Source organism: Rissa tridactyla, chromosome 18 (genome assembly GCF_028500815.1).
Source record: "Rissa tridactyla isolate bRisTri1 chromosome 18, bRisTri1.patW.cur.20221130, whole genome shotgun sequence".
Classification (NCBI taxonomy): domain Eukaryota; kingdom Metazoa; phylum Chordata; class Aves; order Charadriiformes; family Laridae; genus Rissa; species Rissa tridactyla.
In genome coordinates this window covers 233,186-252,096 of record NC_071483.1, presented here as the reverse complement: position 1 = coordinate 252,096, position 18,911 = coordinate 233,186, and the positions used below count along the sequence as shown (strand labels likewise).

At 57.4% G+C, this 18,911-nt stretch overlaps 2 protein-coding genes across 2 annotated transcripts; one reads left to right on the top strand and one right to left on the bottom strand.

Annotated features, from left to right (window-relative positions):
* Window positions 1-882: 882 nt before the first annotated feature.
* Window positions 883-12,576, top strand: BMP8A (bone morphogenetic protein 8a). Its single transcript, XM_054223687.1, has 7 exons — window positions 883-1,312; window positions 7,838-8,030; window positions 8,579-8,727; window positions 9,485-9,679; window positions 10,483-10,562; window positions 10,933-11,043; window positions 12,427-12,576. Exons 1-7 carry the CDS (start codon window positions 883-885, stop codon window positions 12,574-12,576), a joined length of 1,308 nt encoding a protein of 435 aa, XP_054079662.1.
* Window positions 12,577-14,817: 2,241 nt separating this feature from the next.
* Window positions 14,818-18,721, bottom strand: PPIE (peptidylprolyl isomerase E). Its single transcript, XM_054223689.1, has 10 exons — window positions 18,672-18,721; window positions 18,499-18,597; window positions 18,288-18,331; window positions 17,546-17,572; window positions 17,264-17,345; window positions 16,548-16,648; window positions 16,297-16,420; window positions 16,027-16,212; window positions 15,280-15,422; window positions 14,818-15,193 (listed from the first exon to the last, which is right to left on the bottom strand). Exons 1-10 carry the CDS (start codon window positions 18,700-18,702, stop codon window positions 15,125-15,127), a joined length of 906 nt encoding a protein of 301 aa, XP_054079664.1. The 5' UTR covers window positions 18,703-18,721; the 3' UTR covers window positions 14,818-15,124.
* Window positions 18,722-18,911: the final 190 nt, after the last annotated feature.

Here is an 18,911-nt window from a genome sequence, read left to right as displayed (position 1 = left end):
CAACATTAAAAGGCCCGAGTGGGTGGGTGGGTGCTGGCGAGGGTGCACAGTGGTGGGTGCCTCGCCTCGCGCACACGGCGAGGAAGCCAACCGATGAGGGTACCTGCTGGAGTGGGTGTTTGCCAGTGAGAGAGGCTGGTGAGGTGTGTGCCCGTGGCACTGGGTGTTGGTGAGGTGGGTGCTCAGTGAGGTCGGTGTCCACGAGGGTGGGTGTCCGTGCGGGTGGGTACACCGGGTGAGGAGCTGTTGGTTTGCCCATGGGGATGGTGCTGCTGAAGCGGGTTCCTGTAAGGGTGGATGCAGAGTTTGGGTGCCCGTGGGGGTGAGTATCTGTAGGGTTGGATGCCCATGGGGTTGGGTGTCAGTGAGGGTGGGTGCCCGTGGGTTTGGTTGCCCCCAAGGGTGAGCATCCATAGGGGCGGGTGTCAATGGGGTTGGATGCTCATGGGTTTGAGTGTCAGTAGGGGTGAGCGCCCATGGGTCTGGGTGCCCATGAGGGTGAGCATCTCTAGGGATGAGTGCCCCCCATGGGTTTGGTTGCCCACAAGGGTGAGCATCCACGGGGTGGGTGCCCATGGATGTGTCAATGGGAGCGGATGCCCGTCGGTTTGAGCATCAACAGGGGCTGGGTGCCCATGGATTCGGTTGCCCACGAGGGTGAGCATCCCTAGTGATGGCTGCCCACGGGTTCTCATGCCCAGCGATGCACCCCGTGCCCCGGGGCCGCCGGGCGGGGAGGGCCGGGGCGTCCCGGAGCCGCGGCCGGGGCGGTGCCGCCGGCGGGACCGTCCCTTTCCCTCGCCCCGCCGGGACCGGGACCGTGCCCGGGGCCGTGCCGCGCCGCAGCGGGCGGGGCGGGGGGTCCCGGGCGGCGGCGGTGCCATGGGGCCGGGTGGCGGGGCGGCGGCGGGCCGGGGTCCGCTGGGGGCCCTGGCGCTGCTGTGGGCGGCGGCGGTGCTGTGCCAGCTGGGCAGCGGCAGCGTCCTCCGCCGCCGCCTCCACGCCGCCGGCTTCCTCCAGCGGCGGCTGAGCGGCGGCGAGCGGCGGGACGTGCAGCGGGAGATCCTGGCCGTGCTGGGGCTGCCCGGCCGGCCCCGGCCGCGGACCCCCGCCGCCGCCCGCGCCCCCGCCGCCGCCGCGCCGCTCTTCATGCTCGACCTCTACCACGCCGTGGCCGGCGAGGAGGAGGCGGAGGAGGAGGAGGAGGAGGCGGCGGTGTCGCGGCCGGTGCTCACCGGGCTCAGCACCCAGAGCCCCCCGCCCGGCAGCGTCGTCAGCCGCGCCGACACCGTCGTCAGCCTCGTCAACGTGGGTGAGCGCCGCACCGGGGGCACCGGGGGAACCGGGTCGCGCCGGGAGGACCGGAGCCCGCGGGGGCACCGGGGCGTGCGGGCAGGATCTTGGCGGTGACCGGGGCGCACCGGAGGGACCGGAGCCTGCGGGGGGACCGGGGGAAACGAGCAGGATCCAGACGGCTTGGGCAGGACCGAGGGGACCGGGACAGGACCGGGAGGACCAGAGGAGTTCGGGGCAGGACCGGGGGGACCGGGACAGGACCGGGAGGACCAGAGGAGTTCGGGGCAGGACCGGGGGGACCGCAGCGGACCGGGGCGCACGGGCAGGACCGGGGGCGGAGGCGGCGGCCGAGCCCCGCGCAAGGCAGCGCGTCTCCCCGGCGCGCTCGGGGCCGCCGCCCGCAGCTCTCGGGAGGCACCGGGGGGCAGCGCACGGCGGGACGGGGCACACGGGGCGGCGGCGGCCGCGCTGCCGGGGCCGGGAGCGGCACCGAACCCGGGCTGCGGGACCGAGCCCCAGCCAAACCTCGTCCCTGGCTGCAGGCAGGGGACCGCAGCTGTTGCACCGACGGCTCCGAGCATCCCTCGGTCCCGGGGTGCTTCCTCGTGTGCCCCTGCTCGGAAAAGCCTCTTGTGCACAGAGCTGAGCTGAATTGCGGCAGGAGGGCGTCTGTGAGGGACACAGTGGCCATGGGGCTGCACCCTGGGTGCTGGGAGAGAGTCTCTGTGGTCCCCGGCCAGCACAAAACCCAGCTCTGCTTTAAAAAGTGGCGACGGAGAGGGGGAAAATCATGTAGTGAGGGTGGTCTGGGAGTAAGCTGGGTCAACTCGCTGAGCTTGTCCGCAGGTTGCAATGAACTGGGCTGCGTCCCCTGGGCGCTATCTCCATCATAACACAGCGGAGGGAGGCTGGAAACCACCATGGGATGAGGCAAGCTCGTCCTGCTCCAGGGGGCCGCGTTGCCCACCCCGCACTCCCATTTCGGTGGGCACACACGAGCGAGCGGGGCAGGCAGGCAGGACAGCAGCTCTCGTGCCAGCAGCAGGGTGGACCAAATTACCCGCGGTGGGACACTGAATCACGGTTCAAAATAAAATCCTCAAGGTTGCTAATTATTGCTGGAATCCCGTCCAGCTGGTTACTGAGCTATGCCCGGCTCCAGCCACCGTCCCATTTCCAGGCAGTTGCGTGAGCGTCAGTGAAAGCAGAGCTATTTCCAGCTAGCATCAGCGGGGCCGCGAGCACTTGGGGTGCAAGGGGTCCCCCTGCAAGGGCGGGCACTGGGGTGTCCTGAACCCAGCAGGTTGAGCAGACCAGGCATTCGGATACTGAGCTTTTCCCTGCTGCTGCTCATCGTTTTAAGGGGTGTTAAGGGTCCCCCACAGCCAGCGCTCTGAGCACGGGGAGAAACCCTCCCTGGGGAGCCCAGGCAGGGAGGGGACCTGCACCCTCAGGAGGAGGTAAGGGTGAGGAAGGGCTGTGGTGACGTCTGCCAAATCCTCTCCATCCATTCTTACATCCCCTGTACCACCTGCGGATGCAAAGAGGCCAAGGAGCTCCCTGGGACAGACCCTGCTGCACCCAGCGGTGGTCAGGGGGTGCCCATGGGAGCAGGCACCCAGCACCCAGCCCTCGGGGCTCAGGGGCTCAGCATCCCAAGGAAGCCAGGACCAAGGGAGGTGACACTGGGACACCAAATCCCAGCTCGTCAACACTCAAGACCACACAAGTACCAAAAAGTGCTTTAAAATGGCCAGGTTTGATGACAGCCAGGGTGGGGTGTTTGCGGGGGGGACTGGGGAGCTGTGCGGGAGGTGTCGGTGCTGGCACAGGGGTGCTGGCACCACTCCCCTTCCCGGTGCTCCTGGAGCAACCAGGAGAGTTGGGGCACAGAGTTCCAGCCTTCAATTTGAATGGCTTTGATTTCTGCGGCTGCGTCAGCCCCTTCATGTTAATTAAATAAATTTTTGTGGGAGAAGGCTAGCTTTCATTTGCATGCATAATTTCCTGCACAATTACCCTGATGGGGCATGCAAATGGGGTAAGTCGGTGCTCTATTGGGCACTTGGACCTCTTTGCTCCCAGCCACCCCGTGGAGCCCTGTGTGAGCCAGGCCGGAGCGCGGCTCCCAACGGCACACCTTTTTTCCTGGGAAGGGGAAACGACAAACCTCCCTGGCATGCAAACACGTCCCGGTCTGGGCGGGCACCCTCCCTGCTGGCCTGGGCAAGCGGCAGGACCAGGGCCAGTGAGGGCCCCCAGGCGATGGGTGGCCACCACCAGGCACCTTCATTTGGGTTTGGTGATGACGGATCCACCCATCCCATCCTGCTTGCTGCCTCTCGGCGTGAAGATAAAGCTCTCCATATAAACCTGACCCCTGCTATTTCTGTGTGCTAACTGAAGCAGTCAGGTGGGTTGTATTTTTAAGCCTGGGGTAAGGATGGGCTTGGAGGTTTCTTCTCGGCCGGGGCTGAGCCACCAGCCGTGAGTCACGGTTACGTGCAGGGTATAATCAGGGAGCAGAGATGTTTGTAACGGGAAGGCGAGGAGGAGGCTCGCGGTGCTGCCCAAGCCCCCCACGACCACACGTCAGCACCACAACACACACGTCCTCCCCTTCCCTCCCGGCGCTCGCCACTGCCCGGGGATGTGGCCGGGCTCCCCCCGCGGCTGTTTCGGATGAAGCAGTTGGGGCATCTTCCCGGCAAACCCTGACTTCACCATATTTGCTTCTTGGGGAGCAGTGGGGGACAAAGGCAGGGCGGCACTTGCTGCGGTGCCCCGGGCGCTGCGAGGAGACGTCAGCGTGGGGTGGGAGCTCAGGGCACCCTCTTTGATTTATCTGGGGAGTTGGGGCATGCTGCTCCGCTCCCCGCGTGGGCAGAGCATCGCCCGCTGCCTGCCTCGGTGCCCAAGTGGGTGCTCACCTGCACCCCCACATAGATACCACCCAAATCCAACTGCTGGCAGCAGCAGGGTGAGGATTTTCCCACTCCTGACTTCATTTCAGAGCCCATTGTGTCTCCTCTGGGCATTCGTGGGGACTCAGCAGCACAGGACAAGCTCATGCTGACGTGTTGGTGCTCTGTATGCACCTGCCGTGTGTGTTTTAAATGGGAAAAGCTTTGCAAATAAAATCCCCTGGGGCCTACGGGCGACACCGTGCTCAGCTGGCTGTTTGTAGGGCTGGGGGAGCCGGGGGGGGTGCAAGTGGGGGCCAAGGCTGCCTCACCTCCAGGCTTGGGGCACCCGGTACCAAACCCTGTGTCCTGCAGCTCCCAGTGTTCGTCTCAGGAGGATGGAGGATGCGCTCACGAGATGAAGCAGGAGCCTGGTAGAGAGACTCAACTGCAGCTTGGGATAACTCTTGAATCTCCCCCGGCTTCGGAAAGCCTCTGGAGCTTATTTTCTCATGCTTGCAAGTGAAGGACAGCATCTTCCTCACATCTCCTTTAAACCTATTTTAGGATTCAGAGCACTTGATGTGGTTGAATATCCTGGCATTTCCTTTTAATTTAGTGTCTGAAATGATCATGGGGACCATTGGGAGCAGCCAGGACCAGTAATTACAACTGATGCACAGTTTATAGAAACAGAGAAAGTTTACAACAAAAAAGTGCAGCTAAAATTAACCTGGGGAGCAGGAGGAAGGGCAGGCAGTCCCTGTCGCCCCACCGCTGGGAAGAGCGCAGGACCACGCAGGGGCTGGGAGACAGCGGGGCTGATCATCCCCTGCTGGGGCGTGCATGGCCACACGGCCATTTATATATGTATATAATAATTTTTTTTGTAATTTTTTTGGGGGCGGTGGGAGTACACCGCTTAGTTGCGGCATTCAGCTTTGGAGAAAGATGCAACAGCTTTTAGGGGCGAGACGGTAAATGCCAAAGGAGGGGGGGCAAGGAGAGCAAAGAGCTTGGGTTGGGTTTTTTTAGTGTGTCTCATCCACAATCCGGATAATCCGCCCACAGATAATTGAGGGTTGGCGGTGCGGCTGACTCAACCCGCCTCCGATCAATAGCAGGTTCCCAGGCGCGACGGGCTCTGGGGAGGGCCCATTGCTCACACAGCCCCCCCCAGCAGCATTTTAGCACCCGCTTTTCTGCCCGGGCAAAGGGCGCTGGCTGCTTTTGGGATGCAGCACACGTTCCCCCACTGCAGGGTTGTAATTTTGTAGTCATTTATCATTTTGCCAGAAATCAGGGCGATATTAAACCCCACCTGACCTGCTGATCATCAGCCCGGGTTGCTGTTGGCTAAACGCTGTGCAGCCGGTCCCATCCCCATCGCCCTCCTCTGCGGCACGGGAGAGGATGCTTCGCCCTTGGTCCTGCCCTTCCAAGGGAGTTCCCTCTTCTGCTCCACAGAAAACAGAGATTCCTCCCAGTGCCTCATCCCAAATACTGGGCAGCTTGCTGTTAAGTCCAGCTCATTTGGTTCATCAAGGTACACAGCTAATTGCGGTCCCCTTTAGCATTTCTCATCCCTGGCCAGGGCTTCCCTCCTCGCTCACCCACTCTGCCTTCACGCCCCCCCCCCATCCCCTCTGCAGCGCTCGGATGTGAAGGTTTCATAACAAAGTGCTTCTTTAGCAAAGTTTTTCACCCTTCCCTGGGGCATAAAATCACCCCGGGGGCTTTTCCTGTGTCGCTGGATCCCTGTGACCTCCTTGGCTCAACCACAAAACTCCCCTTGCCCTTCCCTGGACCAAGGTCCACCCGAGCGGTACCGCAGCATCGCTTTGTCAGAGACACTTGGCCCGTGAAGATCCCGGTGGTTTCTGAGCCGGAATTCGATCTGGCTGGGCCTCGTCTGATGGCAGGGAGCAAAGGGCTGACCCGAGAGGTACCTGAGTGACCGAAAATACCCAAGGGGACACCACTTTGTACCTGGGTGTCCCCTGGACCGCCCGTGGAACCTGCCGCTGGGGGTTTATCCGTGAAAAAAAAAAAAAAAAGGAGGGGAATCCAATCGATTCTGTGATTCTGCGATTCCTCTGGTTGTGTTTTGGGGGGGATTTAAGGATTTTCCAAGATCCGTGAGGCAACGATGGCCTCAGCAGCATCTTTAATGGGCCGAGAGCGTTAAACCACCAGCGATGGGTCAGCGGAAGAAATAAAAAAGCAGAAAAGGGCCGGGGAGCCCCTCGAGGGGATGCAGCGCGGTCAGGGGGATGGTGTCCCCCCCCGAGGGGTGCGCGGGCCGGATCCGGCTCCTCGCAGCATCCTCCCGCCCGCAGCTGGCCACCGGCCGGGCAGCAGGAAGCGTTCTCCGCATCCGCCCCAGGCTTTTTTTGTAACATAACTTGTGGTGAGCCCAGTAGCTGGAGGGAATGTGGGTTTTTAAAAAAAAAAAAAGAAAAAAAATAAAAAAGAAAGAAAAAAACCCAAACAACCCATGGATGCATAAACTAAAATCTCAGTGTTCGGGTTGGAGAGATGCTCCACGCTGCTCCCCCCGCATTAACGGGGACAGCAACTTTATGGTACACTAAATTTTGAATTCCTTCCCCCCCCACCCCCGGCATCAGTTAAAAACTGCATTTATAACATGCATTATTTGTTTGTTTTATTTTTAAAAGTAAGCACTGGGTCAGATTTGTTACGTTCCTTTTGTGCCTGAAGCTGGAGGAGCTTTAATCACTTTAATTATATTCAGTCATGGCAGCCTGGAATATTTTAAAAGAACAATATAATTACATATTAGAGAAACTGTGTGGGGCTGCATCACCGTAAAGAAAGACGGCAGTTTTTGCTTTATGGACTTAATAAAAAAAAAAACCATCAGATTTTTTCTTTCCCAACATGCACTAGATCTCTGCAGAAAGTAGGTATTTTCAGTAAAAAGTGAGGTTTTATTTTCAACAGAGAAGTGACCAGGCAACTTTCCCACTCCCGTAGGCTGAAAATCTTTGTATTTCAGCAGCCCAAAGCCTGAGGGGGGGAGGGGACCTGCAGCACCCAGCGACGTCCCCAGCAAGCCCCGGGCTGTCCAGATTTTGTCCCCTGAGCACCTGCAGCAAGAAAAGCTGCAAAAACCCCAAATCCTGCTCACGACGGTCCCTCTGACCCCCAAAACTTGTTTATTTGGGTGGGGTTTTCACCTTTGGAGGAGAGCGAAGGGCTGCAGCCCCTAAACTGCAGCACGAGGGGCAGCTTCTCTGTGCGCCCACCATAGCCAAGCCTTCGTGCTTTATTTTTTTTTTTTTTTTAAATTAATAATAAAGAAAGAGGACTGGGAGGCTGGTGGGTTTACAGCAAAATAAAGTCGGGGAGGGGGGGGCCTTGTGCAAAACTAGGAGGGAGATGCATCAAGATTAAAACTCTCGGGAGAGGAGAGATGGGAATTTGCAGCAGCAGCTGCCAAGAACTCAGTGGGCCCAGAGCCAGCGAGGTTTGTCCCCAAATTGGGGACAAATTGGGTTGGTGGGACTCGCGGGGGGGGGCTGCAGGCTTTGATCAGCCCGTCGGGGTGGCCAGGGGTGCGGCAAAGGCCACCACAGCCCGGCACAGCCCTGCCTGACCCCTTGGCTCCACAGTCGAGCAGGACCGGGACATCTTCTCCCCGAAGCCGTACTGGAAGGAGTTCAGATTCGACCTGACCCAGGTGCCCACGGGCGAGTCGGTGACAGCTGCCGAGTTTCGCATCTACAAGGCGCGGGGAGTTACCCACCACGCCAACACCACCCTCCACGTTAGCATCTACGAGATCGCCGCTGAGCACTCCAACAGGTGACAGGGACAGGGATGGAGACACGGATGGGAATGGGGATGAGGATGGAGACAGGGAGGGGGATGAGGATGGGGATGGGAATGAAGATTGTGGGGATGAGGATGGAGGCGGGGTGGGGATGAAGATGGCGGGGATGGGGATGAGGATGGGGATGGGGATGAGGATGATGGGGATGTGAATGAATATGGTGGGGACGGGGATGAGATGAAGATGGGGATGGGGCTCCCCACAAGCCCCAGCGCTTTCCCTTCCCACCACCATGCAAATGCCGAGGAAGCAGCATCACTGCGGCCAGCTGTTCCCACACTTTCCCACCGGGCAATGGCACACCCCGGCTTTTCGGCCGGGCTGGGAGGATGCTTTTCCCAGGATGCAACCATCATGTGCGGCACAGCCAGAGGCAGTGGGAGCTGCCATCCTGACCCTGCCGTGCCGGGACCTGTATGGACACAGGCACCGAGGAGTCATTTCGATGAGTTATTGCTGGTGCTGGTGTCCTTTGGGTACTATTACTCACCGGCTCGGACTTTTTCCCCCATTTCCACAGGGAGTCTGACCTGTTCCTGCTGGATGTCCAGGACCTGCGTGCTGGGACCGAGGGCTGGCTGGTGTTTGACGTGACGGCCGCCAGCAACCACTGGTTAGTGGATCGGAAATACAACCTGGGGCTGCGACTCTACGTGGAGACGGATGATGGTAAGCCTGTCCAGCCTACCTGCAGTCTTTGGGGCCAAATGCCCAGGAACTGGAGCCCTCTCATCTCCCCTCTTGGTGCCATGGTGGCCAGCTGGGGGATAAGTTGTCTTGCTGCAATTTTAAATTTCCAGCTGTGATGGAGAACAGAAGACACCAGAAGTCACCAGGGTTTGCAGGCAAGCCCTGCTGGCAAAGCCTCCCCAAGGCATTAATGCTAATGGTGTTCCTGGTGTGGGCTGTAATAACCCCATTAGCACTTAATGAACTCCTTACCTGGAGGGATCCTGGCGTATGTGCTGGAGTATTAACCCTTTTCTCACCAAGGAGCCAAATCTGCTCCAAAGGTGCCATTTGCAGCTGCATGGGCACACGAAGAGCATCTCCGCTCCTATGGGGGGGGGGGGAGAAATCGCAGGCATTAATGCCCCATCCATCCCATTCCCTCCCAGCACACCAAGCTCTCCTCCCCAGTGGCAAGGGGTAAAATTGGTGTCATTTGGTTTTAATCCTTGAATTGCTCTATGTGACCATCGTGTGGTGGTGACCATGCAGGATGAGCCCATACCGCCTCTGTGAGCTGCCTGTCATACACCCACCAGGGGTTCAGCAGCAGACCAGGACCCCCGGGGGGGAGTCCAGCCATTTGGGATGTTGAAATCACAGCTCTCCACTGTAAATTTCCTGTATTTTTTTTTTTTCTCCTTGCTTTAACCAAATGAGTTGATTCTGAGAACAAACCGTGGTCCCATCCCCGCAGGGCACAGTGTCGACCCGGGCTCGGCAGGGCTGCTGGGGCGCCGGGGACCCCGCTCCAAGCAGCCCTTCATGGTGACATTTTTCCGGGCGAGCCCCAGCCCCACGCGCGTTACGCGGGCAGCCAAGCCCCCGAGGAGGAGACAGCCCAAGAAGACGAACGACCTCCCTCACCCAAACAAGCTGCCAGGAATTTTTGGTAAGAGCTTTGGAGGCCAAGAAGCGGTTCCAAAACATCGGGCTCTGCTGCTGCCATGATCAGGGGACCTTCTGCTAGTACCTTGGCTTGCAAGGAATCCCAGTTTTGGCCCAGAAATGCATCCCCAGGGGAAGCAGAGCTCTGGGTTTTTAGGATTAGGGTCATTTGCAGTTTAAGAGGTGCAGCAGGTTTGGGGTGGCACCCTCGAGGTGATGGTGTTTTGTGGGGTTTTCAGGATACACAAATATCGCACTTTTTGCATCATTGCCCTTGCCTTTGCAGCCGCCCTGGGAGTGTGTCACAGGCCCAGGAAGCTGCTCAGGCAGGAGGGGAATGAGAAGCCCCAGCTCTTCCAAACCCATTTAGCTCAAGAAACCCTCAAAGCAAACTCTTCCTGGGATTTCATAGAATCACAGAAGGGTTCGGGTTGGCAGGGACATTAAAGCTCGTCTAGTTCCAACCTCAGCCCTGGGCAGGGACACCTCCCACCAGGCCAGGTTGCCCAAAGCCCCGTCCAGCCTGGCCTTGAACATCTCCAGGGATGGAGGTGGATTCCAGGGATGATTTAGCCCTTCCCAGGCTGAATCCCCTCATCCCGATGTTGGAACACTAAATTTCAGTCTAGTTTGAAGCTTCTTTTCCCTTTGTGCAACCTTGGAGGCTCCTCTTCTCCCATTCCCTTGGCTTAACTCCACCCATTTGGGCTGTTCAATCCCACCCGCGAGCGGGGCTGGCTGTGGTGGGAGCGGGGGTCAGGGTGCCGGCACCACAGCACTGACCCTGCCTGTCCCCTTGTCCCACAGATGATGTCCATGCCGCGGATGGGCGGCAGGTCTGCCGGCGGCACGAGCTCTACGTCAGCTTTCAGGACCTCGGCTGGCTGGTACTTGTCTACGGGGAGAAGTAAATGAAAAAAAAACAAAACAAACCCCACCGTCCCCCCTTGGGCTCCCTCCCAGCCTGGCTTCCCCTGCCCATAAATTGATGGTGGGAGCGGTGCGGGGCAGCCGGGAGCTGCTGCAGCCCCATGCCGGGAGCTGGGAAGGCAAACATGAACTGCCGCAACCCCAGACCCCACCACTGACCCCGAACAACTCATGGCTCAAGCTGAAAAATCAAAATCAACCCTTGCTGCTGGCACAGCTGCCCGGGGAGGAGCCGGCTGGGATGTTTTTGCAGGTGGGGAATGTCTGAAGGGCACAGGAAAGGTGAAACCCACGGTGTAAACCTCTTTTTTTCTTTTTTTTCGGCAGGACTGGGTGATCGCCCCGCAGGGTTACTCAGCCTACTACTGTGAGGGGGAGTGCGCCTTCCCCCTGGACTCCTGCATGAACGCCACCAACCACGCCATCCTGCAGTCCCTGGTCAGTGGTGGCCCCGGGGGGACACACTGGTGGCCCCGTGGGAGCGGTGGGAGCCCATCGTGTCCCGATGGAGAGCTGGATTTGGGGCTGAGGGCATTTAGGTCGGAGGGTGCAGTTTAGCTCCAGCTGCCAATAAAGCATCGGTGGGTGCGTGCCCATCAGGAGGGGGCCCCTGTGTCAGCTGTGGGGAAGGACGTCATGTCACCCGCGCGTCCTCCTCGCCAGCCCCGCGCCAGGGTTTGGTCCAAGGCCCCACTGAGCTCTGCTGCGGCTCAGCGCCCAAACGTTGGGCTCAGCATATTCCAAGCAGGAAGGCTTTAATGCCTCAGTTTGAGTTGGGGTTTTTTTTTTGGTTTGGTTTTTTTTTTTTCCCCCCAAACCCACCCCGCATCCCAGTCGGTGCTTTAATTTCTGGAATTTCCTGCCCTGTGAGTGTTTGATTTCCCAATGGCAGAGTCACACCAGCTCTGGTGTTCGCAGTTAATTACAGGGAGCGCCAAGTCCTCGGCCGAGCCTTTGAAGGTGTCGCCTGGCGGGGTTTAATTTTTGCATTAATGAAGCTGCCAGAGGCCCCGTCCGGGGCTGGGCACGATCCTGGCAGTGGCAGGGAGGGGGGTCCCCTTCCCCCCCACCACCCCTAAACCCAACGCTTTTCCCGAAATGGAGCCCTTTGGGCAGGATGTGAATCACCTGGCGCCCAGATCTGGCCCTTCTGGGAAGCGCCGGAGCAAAGGTGGCCGGGGAGCAGTGCCAGCCCTGGCTGGTGCTGCAAATAGCAGGGTTTGACAGCAAAAACACCGGACTTCCGAACTGGGAGAGCTCGGCTGCCCCTGCAATAAATTAATCGCACATGTTGGATAAAGCAGCAAGGGCTGCGTGTGCCCAGCAGCCTGGGAGCCTCCCAGTTCACGCCACATGGCGAATTACTGGGATAACGCCTGTCCTGTGATGAACAAGAAGGAGAGTTGTGTTGAGAAAGCTGTTGTGTACTTAAGATTCTAGTGCAATACGTTAAATTTGGGGCGGCGCTGAGCCCTGAAGGAGAATCTCAATTGCAACAGCACCCAGCACCCCCCACCCCAGCTGGGCTGAGACCCGCGCTGCCCTGATTTATTTTTTTTAGCTATTTGCCTATTCACAGGGAGAAAAGAGCCCAGAAATCCCAAATTAATGAAGGGGCTGCCCGGCCCGCGCAATGCCACCCCGATCCAATATAAACTGCAGCAAGGACTGCCCAGAGTTTAGAATAAATATTTTTGCAAAAAGCTGGAAATAATCTCCCCATTCACCCAGGCTTTTTTTTCAGCTAAGAGCTGGTTTGATGCTTTTTCTTCTGCCCGGAGCCACGCTGGCCGGCACTCACGGGCTCCATCCATCCCCCAGGTCCACCTGATGAAGCCCGAGGCCGTGCCCAAGGCGTGCTGTGCCCCCACGAAGCTCAGTGCCACCTCCGTCCTCTACTACGACAGCAACAACAACGTCATCCTCAAGAAGCACCGCAACATGGTGGTGAAATCGTGCGGCTGCCACTGACCACTGGGCCCCATCCGAATCCCCATCCCGGAATGTCCCATTCCCATCCCCGCCGGAGAAATGTGACGCTGGGTTTCTGCTGCGTGCATGGAAGAGGGCTCCATCTCAGCAAAGCCCATTAACAATGATAAATAATAAATCCCTCCCACCCCTTCCTAGAAGTGGATGTAAATAATATAAAAACTTTTATTCTGTTACTACACTTAATGAGACACAGTCATATCTATACATACATATATATAAAAATATATATATATATAGGAACGAGAGGATTTGTGGCTGGCTATGTGTCCGTCTGTTGGTGGCTGACGTGTTTTCCCCCCTGTGCTGGTGGCCCACGGGCTGCTGCAGGCCCTGGCGTTGGCAGGGGCCGTTTGGGCTGAAGGGTAATTAGGACACGGGAGGCAACATCCAAATCGTTCTGGGATTGAGCTGCTTCTAGCCATGTATGCCTAACTAACCCACCTCTACCCCGTGCTTTTAATTCCCTTAATGAAAACACCATCAGCCAATTAAGTAGCTGGCTGACTAACCTGCTCCTGTTTACTTAAAGTTCACGAAACTCAGCCAGTTGGAAAAAAAAATGGTAAATCCATATTGAGCTATGAAGCTATGACACTGTTATAAAATAAATGCCTAGTTTGGAAAGTAAACATAGTTTCTCTTGCTGTTTGTTTTTTAATAAATGTCACGGCACAGCAGCGCTCTGTTCGGCAGCCGGGATTTCGCAAGGAAAAAAATACTTGGGATTGGCTAAAATTGTACCTATTTGCTTGAAAACGAGCCCTGCCAAACCGTTGTGATGTGAGTTTTAGGTCAGGCTGCGTCTCACCCGTGGATGCTTCCCGTGGGCTCACAACGGGGCTGTGACCACAGCGGCCCCAGGCAGCTTCCCTGTACTATTTGCACAATTAACTTATTTATTTGCTATGATTTTGAAAGGAAAGGGCCCGGCCTGTTTCTCAGCTCGGGTACCCGGCGAGCCTTGCATCACTAAGCAAATAATGAACCTGGCTTAGCCAAATGCAAAGGAAAAAAATCCCAATAAACCCACCAAAGTAACAAAGGTCTGCTCCCTGCCGATGCCTGGCCTCATGAGAAAAGTTCTCACTTCTTTGGAAATTCCAGCTAATTCCACATAAAATCCAGCTCAGGATGCGATCGCGGCTCCCTGCGTTGTGCTGCCTTTGCAGAATGCCCAGGGCTTCCACTGGCTCCCTCACTGAGCAAGGGATGAAGGGGTCTGCAAGGACCGTCTTCTGAAATTTGAGATTTAAACAACAAACAGGAGGGAGCAAGGAAGGGCAACACTGGGTTGGTTTGTCTGTTTGTCAGGTATCACGTCCGAGTGCCCCTATCTCACCTTCTCCCGGCTGTAAGGCAACGCACAACGCCCAAACAGTGTGGAAAACCATCAAGCGAGTAAGAGCAACCCAGAAACCGAAAATCCCCGATTGCACAAGCCCTAGAAACCACCCCTAAACCCCAGCCCCGCACAGCTGACCCTCGACTCTGCCCTGGCAGCCCCATCCCTCCTGCCGATGCCTGCCCAAGCTCAAAGCCACACATCCCTTCCTCCCCCCAAACACACATTCCCAGACGTGCCCAGCGCCATCATTTCACAGGAAACTCCGTATCAAGCACTTTCCAACAACGTGGTTACCTTCACAGTGCACGACCAGACCTACCCACTGTTGGAAACGGTAAATATAGGCAGCTATACCGCTCTGCAAACCAGAGTCTGGAAATTAAACCCCTTCCTACAGCCTCATCACTTCTTTTAATTATTCTATCATAGGTTGGAAGGAACCCTTAGATCATCAAGTCCAACCACTATCATCCAAAGGGTTTCTTCATTTTCTGGTGCTTCTTGTCTAGCTACAACTAGCTTCTTCTCTAGCTTCTTGTTCTCCCACTTCCACATCCCTCTCGGATGCAGATGGGGTCGGACCAGGCTGGCTCTCAGCAGGACGGCCACCAACCAGGGACCTGCCTCCCTCTGCTGATGGGAAAAGACACTACAGAGCTAGGAACAGGCCAAAACACCTCCACCAGATCCTGCTGCTGGAAAAGCAGGAGAGATTCGGCTCTGCTCTTCCCGCCCCGGCATGGGTAGCTTCCCCTGGAGCCAGGATTTAGGTACCGTATTTGAGAATACAAGGGCAAATGCAAAAACATGCATCTTTGCTCAAAGACCATCCTCACACGGGGAGAATTCAGCAGCCGGAGGTACGTCCTCAGTATTTTTAAAACTAGGTTTTATTTTTACCAAATATAAAGTCTTTCCTGAACACAGCAGCGGAAGGGCCTGGCCCGGCTCGGGGCAGCCCAGGATGGCGCAGGCCGAGGAGCGATTTATCCTGGGGCAGGCAGGAGCCCTGCAGCGCTGCCCCCAGGCACGCTCACGCCAAGCTTCGCAGGGCAATTTCCACAGAAGCCGGGGGAGCGGGATGCTGTCGGGGGGTCGTGGGGCCGTCCCACCCCAGTTGCATCCCTACCGCCTCCTGGCCAGGCTCCCCCCCCCGCCAGCCCCCTCCAAGAGCCGAGCTCACGGGCACTCCCCGCAGTCCGAGATAATCACCTTCTGCTTCGGTTTCCCGTCTTTGGTGCCCTGAGCCTTTGGGAAAAGAGCAGTAAGAATTAAAAGCACAAAAATCTAAGGGCAGAACGGAGGCGGGCTCTACCCCGACCACCGGCGCCTACCTCGATCTGCCGCACCACGTCCATGCCCTCCGTCACCTCACCAAACACCACATGCTTCCCGTCCAGCCAGTCTGTTTTGTCGCAAGTGATGAAGAACTGGGAGCCGTTGGTGTTTGGCCCGGAGTTTGCCATCGATAACAGCCCTGTGACCAAAAAGTGTTGTTATGGATGGGGAGCAAGGGACGAGCTGCAGCACGTGAGCTGCTACTTCAACACAAACCACTCCCATGCGCTGCAAAACACTGCGGGTTTTACGAGAGCCACTGAATATTAAGCTTCACAGAAACTGGAGAAAACCAATTACACTGAGAAAGAAACACTTGAAAGCATGAAAGATGCAAAGTGGTGGAGATTGCTCGTATCTATTTTTAGTTGCAGTAATAGAAAAGCCGTTTGTATGGAGATAAACCTGCTTGCTTCTTGCTGCTTTTCATAGTCACATTGTGACTTTCCTCCTTTAAAATGAAACAGGACAGCAGCTTTGAAATGCTTTCTCCATTCTGTAATACTGGAAATTAACGGTGCATGGATGGAGAGAGAACGATGCGTTTCTGCTTGCTGAATACTGGTGAGACGCAACGGTCTGACCATGGAAGATTATGCCGCGGCAGAAGTGTTTGGCCAACACGGATTATAATTCAGGGCTGCTATTATCAACACGGTTTTGGTCAAAACAGACCAAGCGTGGCCCCCAGATGATGCTGAGCCGTTTTGCTCTCCAGCCCCTGCCCAGGGAGACGGCTCTACCTGGCCCGGTGTGTTTGAGAATGAAGTTTTCATCATCAAACTTCTTCCCATAGATGGATTTGCCTCCAGTGCCATTGTGGTTGGTGAAGTCGCCGGCCTGGCACATGAACTGGGGGATGATGCGGTGGAAGCTGCTCCCTTTGAAGCCAAAGCCCTTCTCGTGGGTGCAGAGGCAGCGGAAATTCTCTGTTTGGGGACAAGGGGCAAGAGAAGTGAGAGCTGCATTGCAGCTGGAAGCCACCGCACTGGGGAGGCCGGTCCTCTCCTCACCTACGGTCATGGGCACCACATCTGAGCGCAGGAGGATCTGCAGCCGCCCCGCAGGCTTGTTTCCGATCTTGATGTCCATGTAAACCTGAGGGTTGGCCCGGGATTTCTTGGCAGGAGGCTCACCCTGGGCAGGAAGAGAAAAAAAAGCAAGTTGAGATGACATTGCTCTGCTCTGCCTCCAGAGATGGCTGGCCTCACGCTCTCAGCCTTAGGGACAGCAGGGATAGGGTGGCTCTGGTTGTTCTTCCTACCTCCTGCACCTCTGGTTTGGGGGCCTCTGCTCCTGCCTCCTCTGTGTTCTCCTCCAGAGTCTTCCCTGAAAACTTCTTCAGCCAGTCATCATCCGACCAGACTGTGATGGCCAAAGAAAGGGTCAGAGCACAGGAACCGAACCGAAGGGCCATATACGAGCACACAGGCGGCCGCATGGGCCAGGACGCAGCACAGCGCTGGCAGCAGGATCACACCCGAGACACGGGAGCACCTGGCTGGCAGCAGCCTGCCCCAGGGGACACAGCGTGCAGGGAAATATGGGACAAAGTCATCTCCTCTTCCTCCCAGAGCTGCCATACATCACTGGGCGAGCTCACAGCCCGCGCGCTGCAACTACCCTCACGGAGGGCAATTGCTTGGCATGGCCTTGGCCCCATTGACTTTTACAGACGTGGCCAGATGTGTGGGTAATTTTGCCTGGCGCGTGTGTGTGTTCGTGCCGTGCCCTCTGTCAGAAGGCATGAAGACAGTTAGAAGTGCAGCCAAGAGTGTTTCCATCCGAGGACGTGGGGAATATTTTTGGTTATTTGGTTATTAACTTATTTGATTATTAGGTTGCTGCTCAGATCCCCAAGATCCCAAACAGGAGGCAGAGCAGAGATCTCTGCCTCGGGGTCTGGGATAGCAGAAAGGCTGATGCGAGGAGCTCTGAACGTCCCCCTGGGACACTCTCCCCTCCCAGGCACCAACTCACCAGGCCTGGATGAGCCTTCTTTAATTCGCATTGGTTTGGCCAAGTTGACACGGATTGTCCTGCCAAAGAGCTCAGATTCATTCTGCAGAGAGAAAAAGCACAACAAAGCCCACCAAAAGGTAAAAAAAAAAAAAAAAATCACTGAGACCCCCCCAAATCCTGGTGGAGGTCAGAGGAAAACGGAGCTTGATTCCTCTGTGGGGCCCACGGCACACAGGACCCCGCGCCGTGCCACTGGGAAGACAGCAAAGCCCAGCAGGGGAGTGGGAAGCGCGTCCATACCATGTTGTCAATAGCTGCCGCCGCATCCTGCCAAAAAGGCAAAGAAAATAATTATTTTCATGTCTTCTCTCTCTATCTTTAAAAGCCAGGCTCAGCATATACATGCCCCAGCATCTCCTTGCAAAAGAAGACTGCCAAAGGACTGTTTTCCTAAACATCATCTACCCCAGGGCTGTAAAAACTGATGGACCTTGCAAGAGCCGTATCCAAACCAGGATCTGGGGCTCGTCTTCCCGTAATCAACCCAGTAAACTCATTATACGTACGATGCTTTATCACTTACATAAAATATTTGGGAGATCTCATGTATGAAGCCCAGGACAGATTATAAAACAGCAAATATAAACCAGCCTGTGCTGCCCATGAAGCCAAAAAACGCCCCCAGAGCTGCTGAGCCAGAGGGTCAGCACGGGGACACTTTGGGCCAGCAGCTAACGGGCAGCTGGCAAGAGGACGGGACCAGGCTCTGCTCAGTGGGGGCCAGTGACAAGATAAGGGGCAACGGGCACAAGCTGAAACATGTGAAGTTCCATCCAAACACGGGGAAAAACTTCTTTGCTGTGAGGGTGGCAGAGCCCTGGCACAGGCTGCCCAAGAGGTGTGGAGTCTCCTCTGGAGACATCCCAACCCCGCCTGGACGCCATCCCTGTGCCACCTGCTCTGGGTGACCCTGCTCTGGCAGGGGCTTGGACGGGATGACCCCCCGAGGTCCCTTCCGACCCCCGCAGTCCGTGATTCTCACCTCTGCCAGCTCGAATTCAACGAAGGCGAAGCCCCGGTGCTTTTCTGCAGACAGAGAGAAGCAAGCGGTCAGCGGCAGCACAGACACACCGGTCCCACGGCCACCCAGCAGCGGCTGGGGCCCGTGTGTCGCCCCCCGGGGACACCTCGCTGCCCCCTTCACCGCTCCGCACCGGGGGGATGCGCCCGACCCGCCGCCCCGGGCCACGCACCCGTCTCGTAGTCCAGCGGGATCTGGATGTCGGTGATGTCGCCGAAGGGGATGAAGGCGGCGTGCAGCACCTTCTCGTCCACCTCCTCGGCCAGCCCCCCTGCGGGGCACACAGCCGTCAGCGCCCGCCGGACCCCAGCCCCGCTCGGGGCGGCCCCCGGCCCCGCCACTCACCCACGTACAGCACCCGCTTGGTGGCCGCCATCTTCCCTCCGCCCCGGAACCGCCCCGCGGCCCCGGCCCAGCCCCTTCCGCGGGGAGGGGCCGCGGCGAGCGGGCGGCGAGCGACCTCCGCCGGCAGCGGGCGGGCAGCGCGGCGGGGACTCCTGCCAGACCCTTCCGTTAGATCGGCGCTTCGTTACAGTCCTGGCCCAGGCGGGCATTAGCCAAACCCACCATAATCGGCCTGTGGCA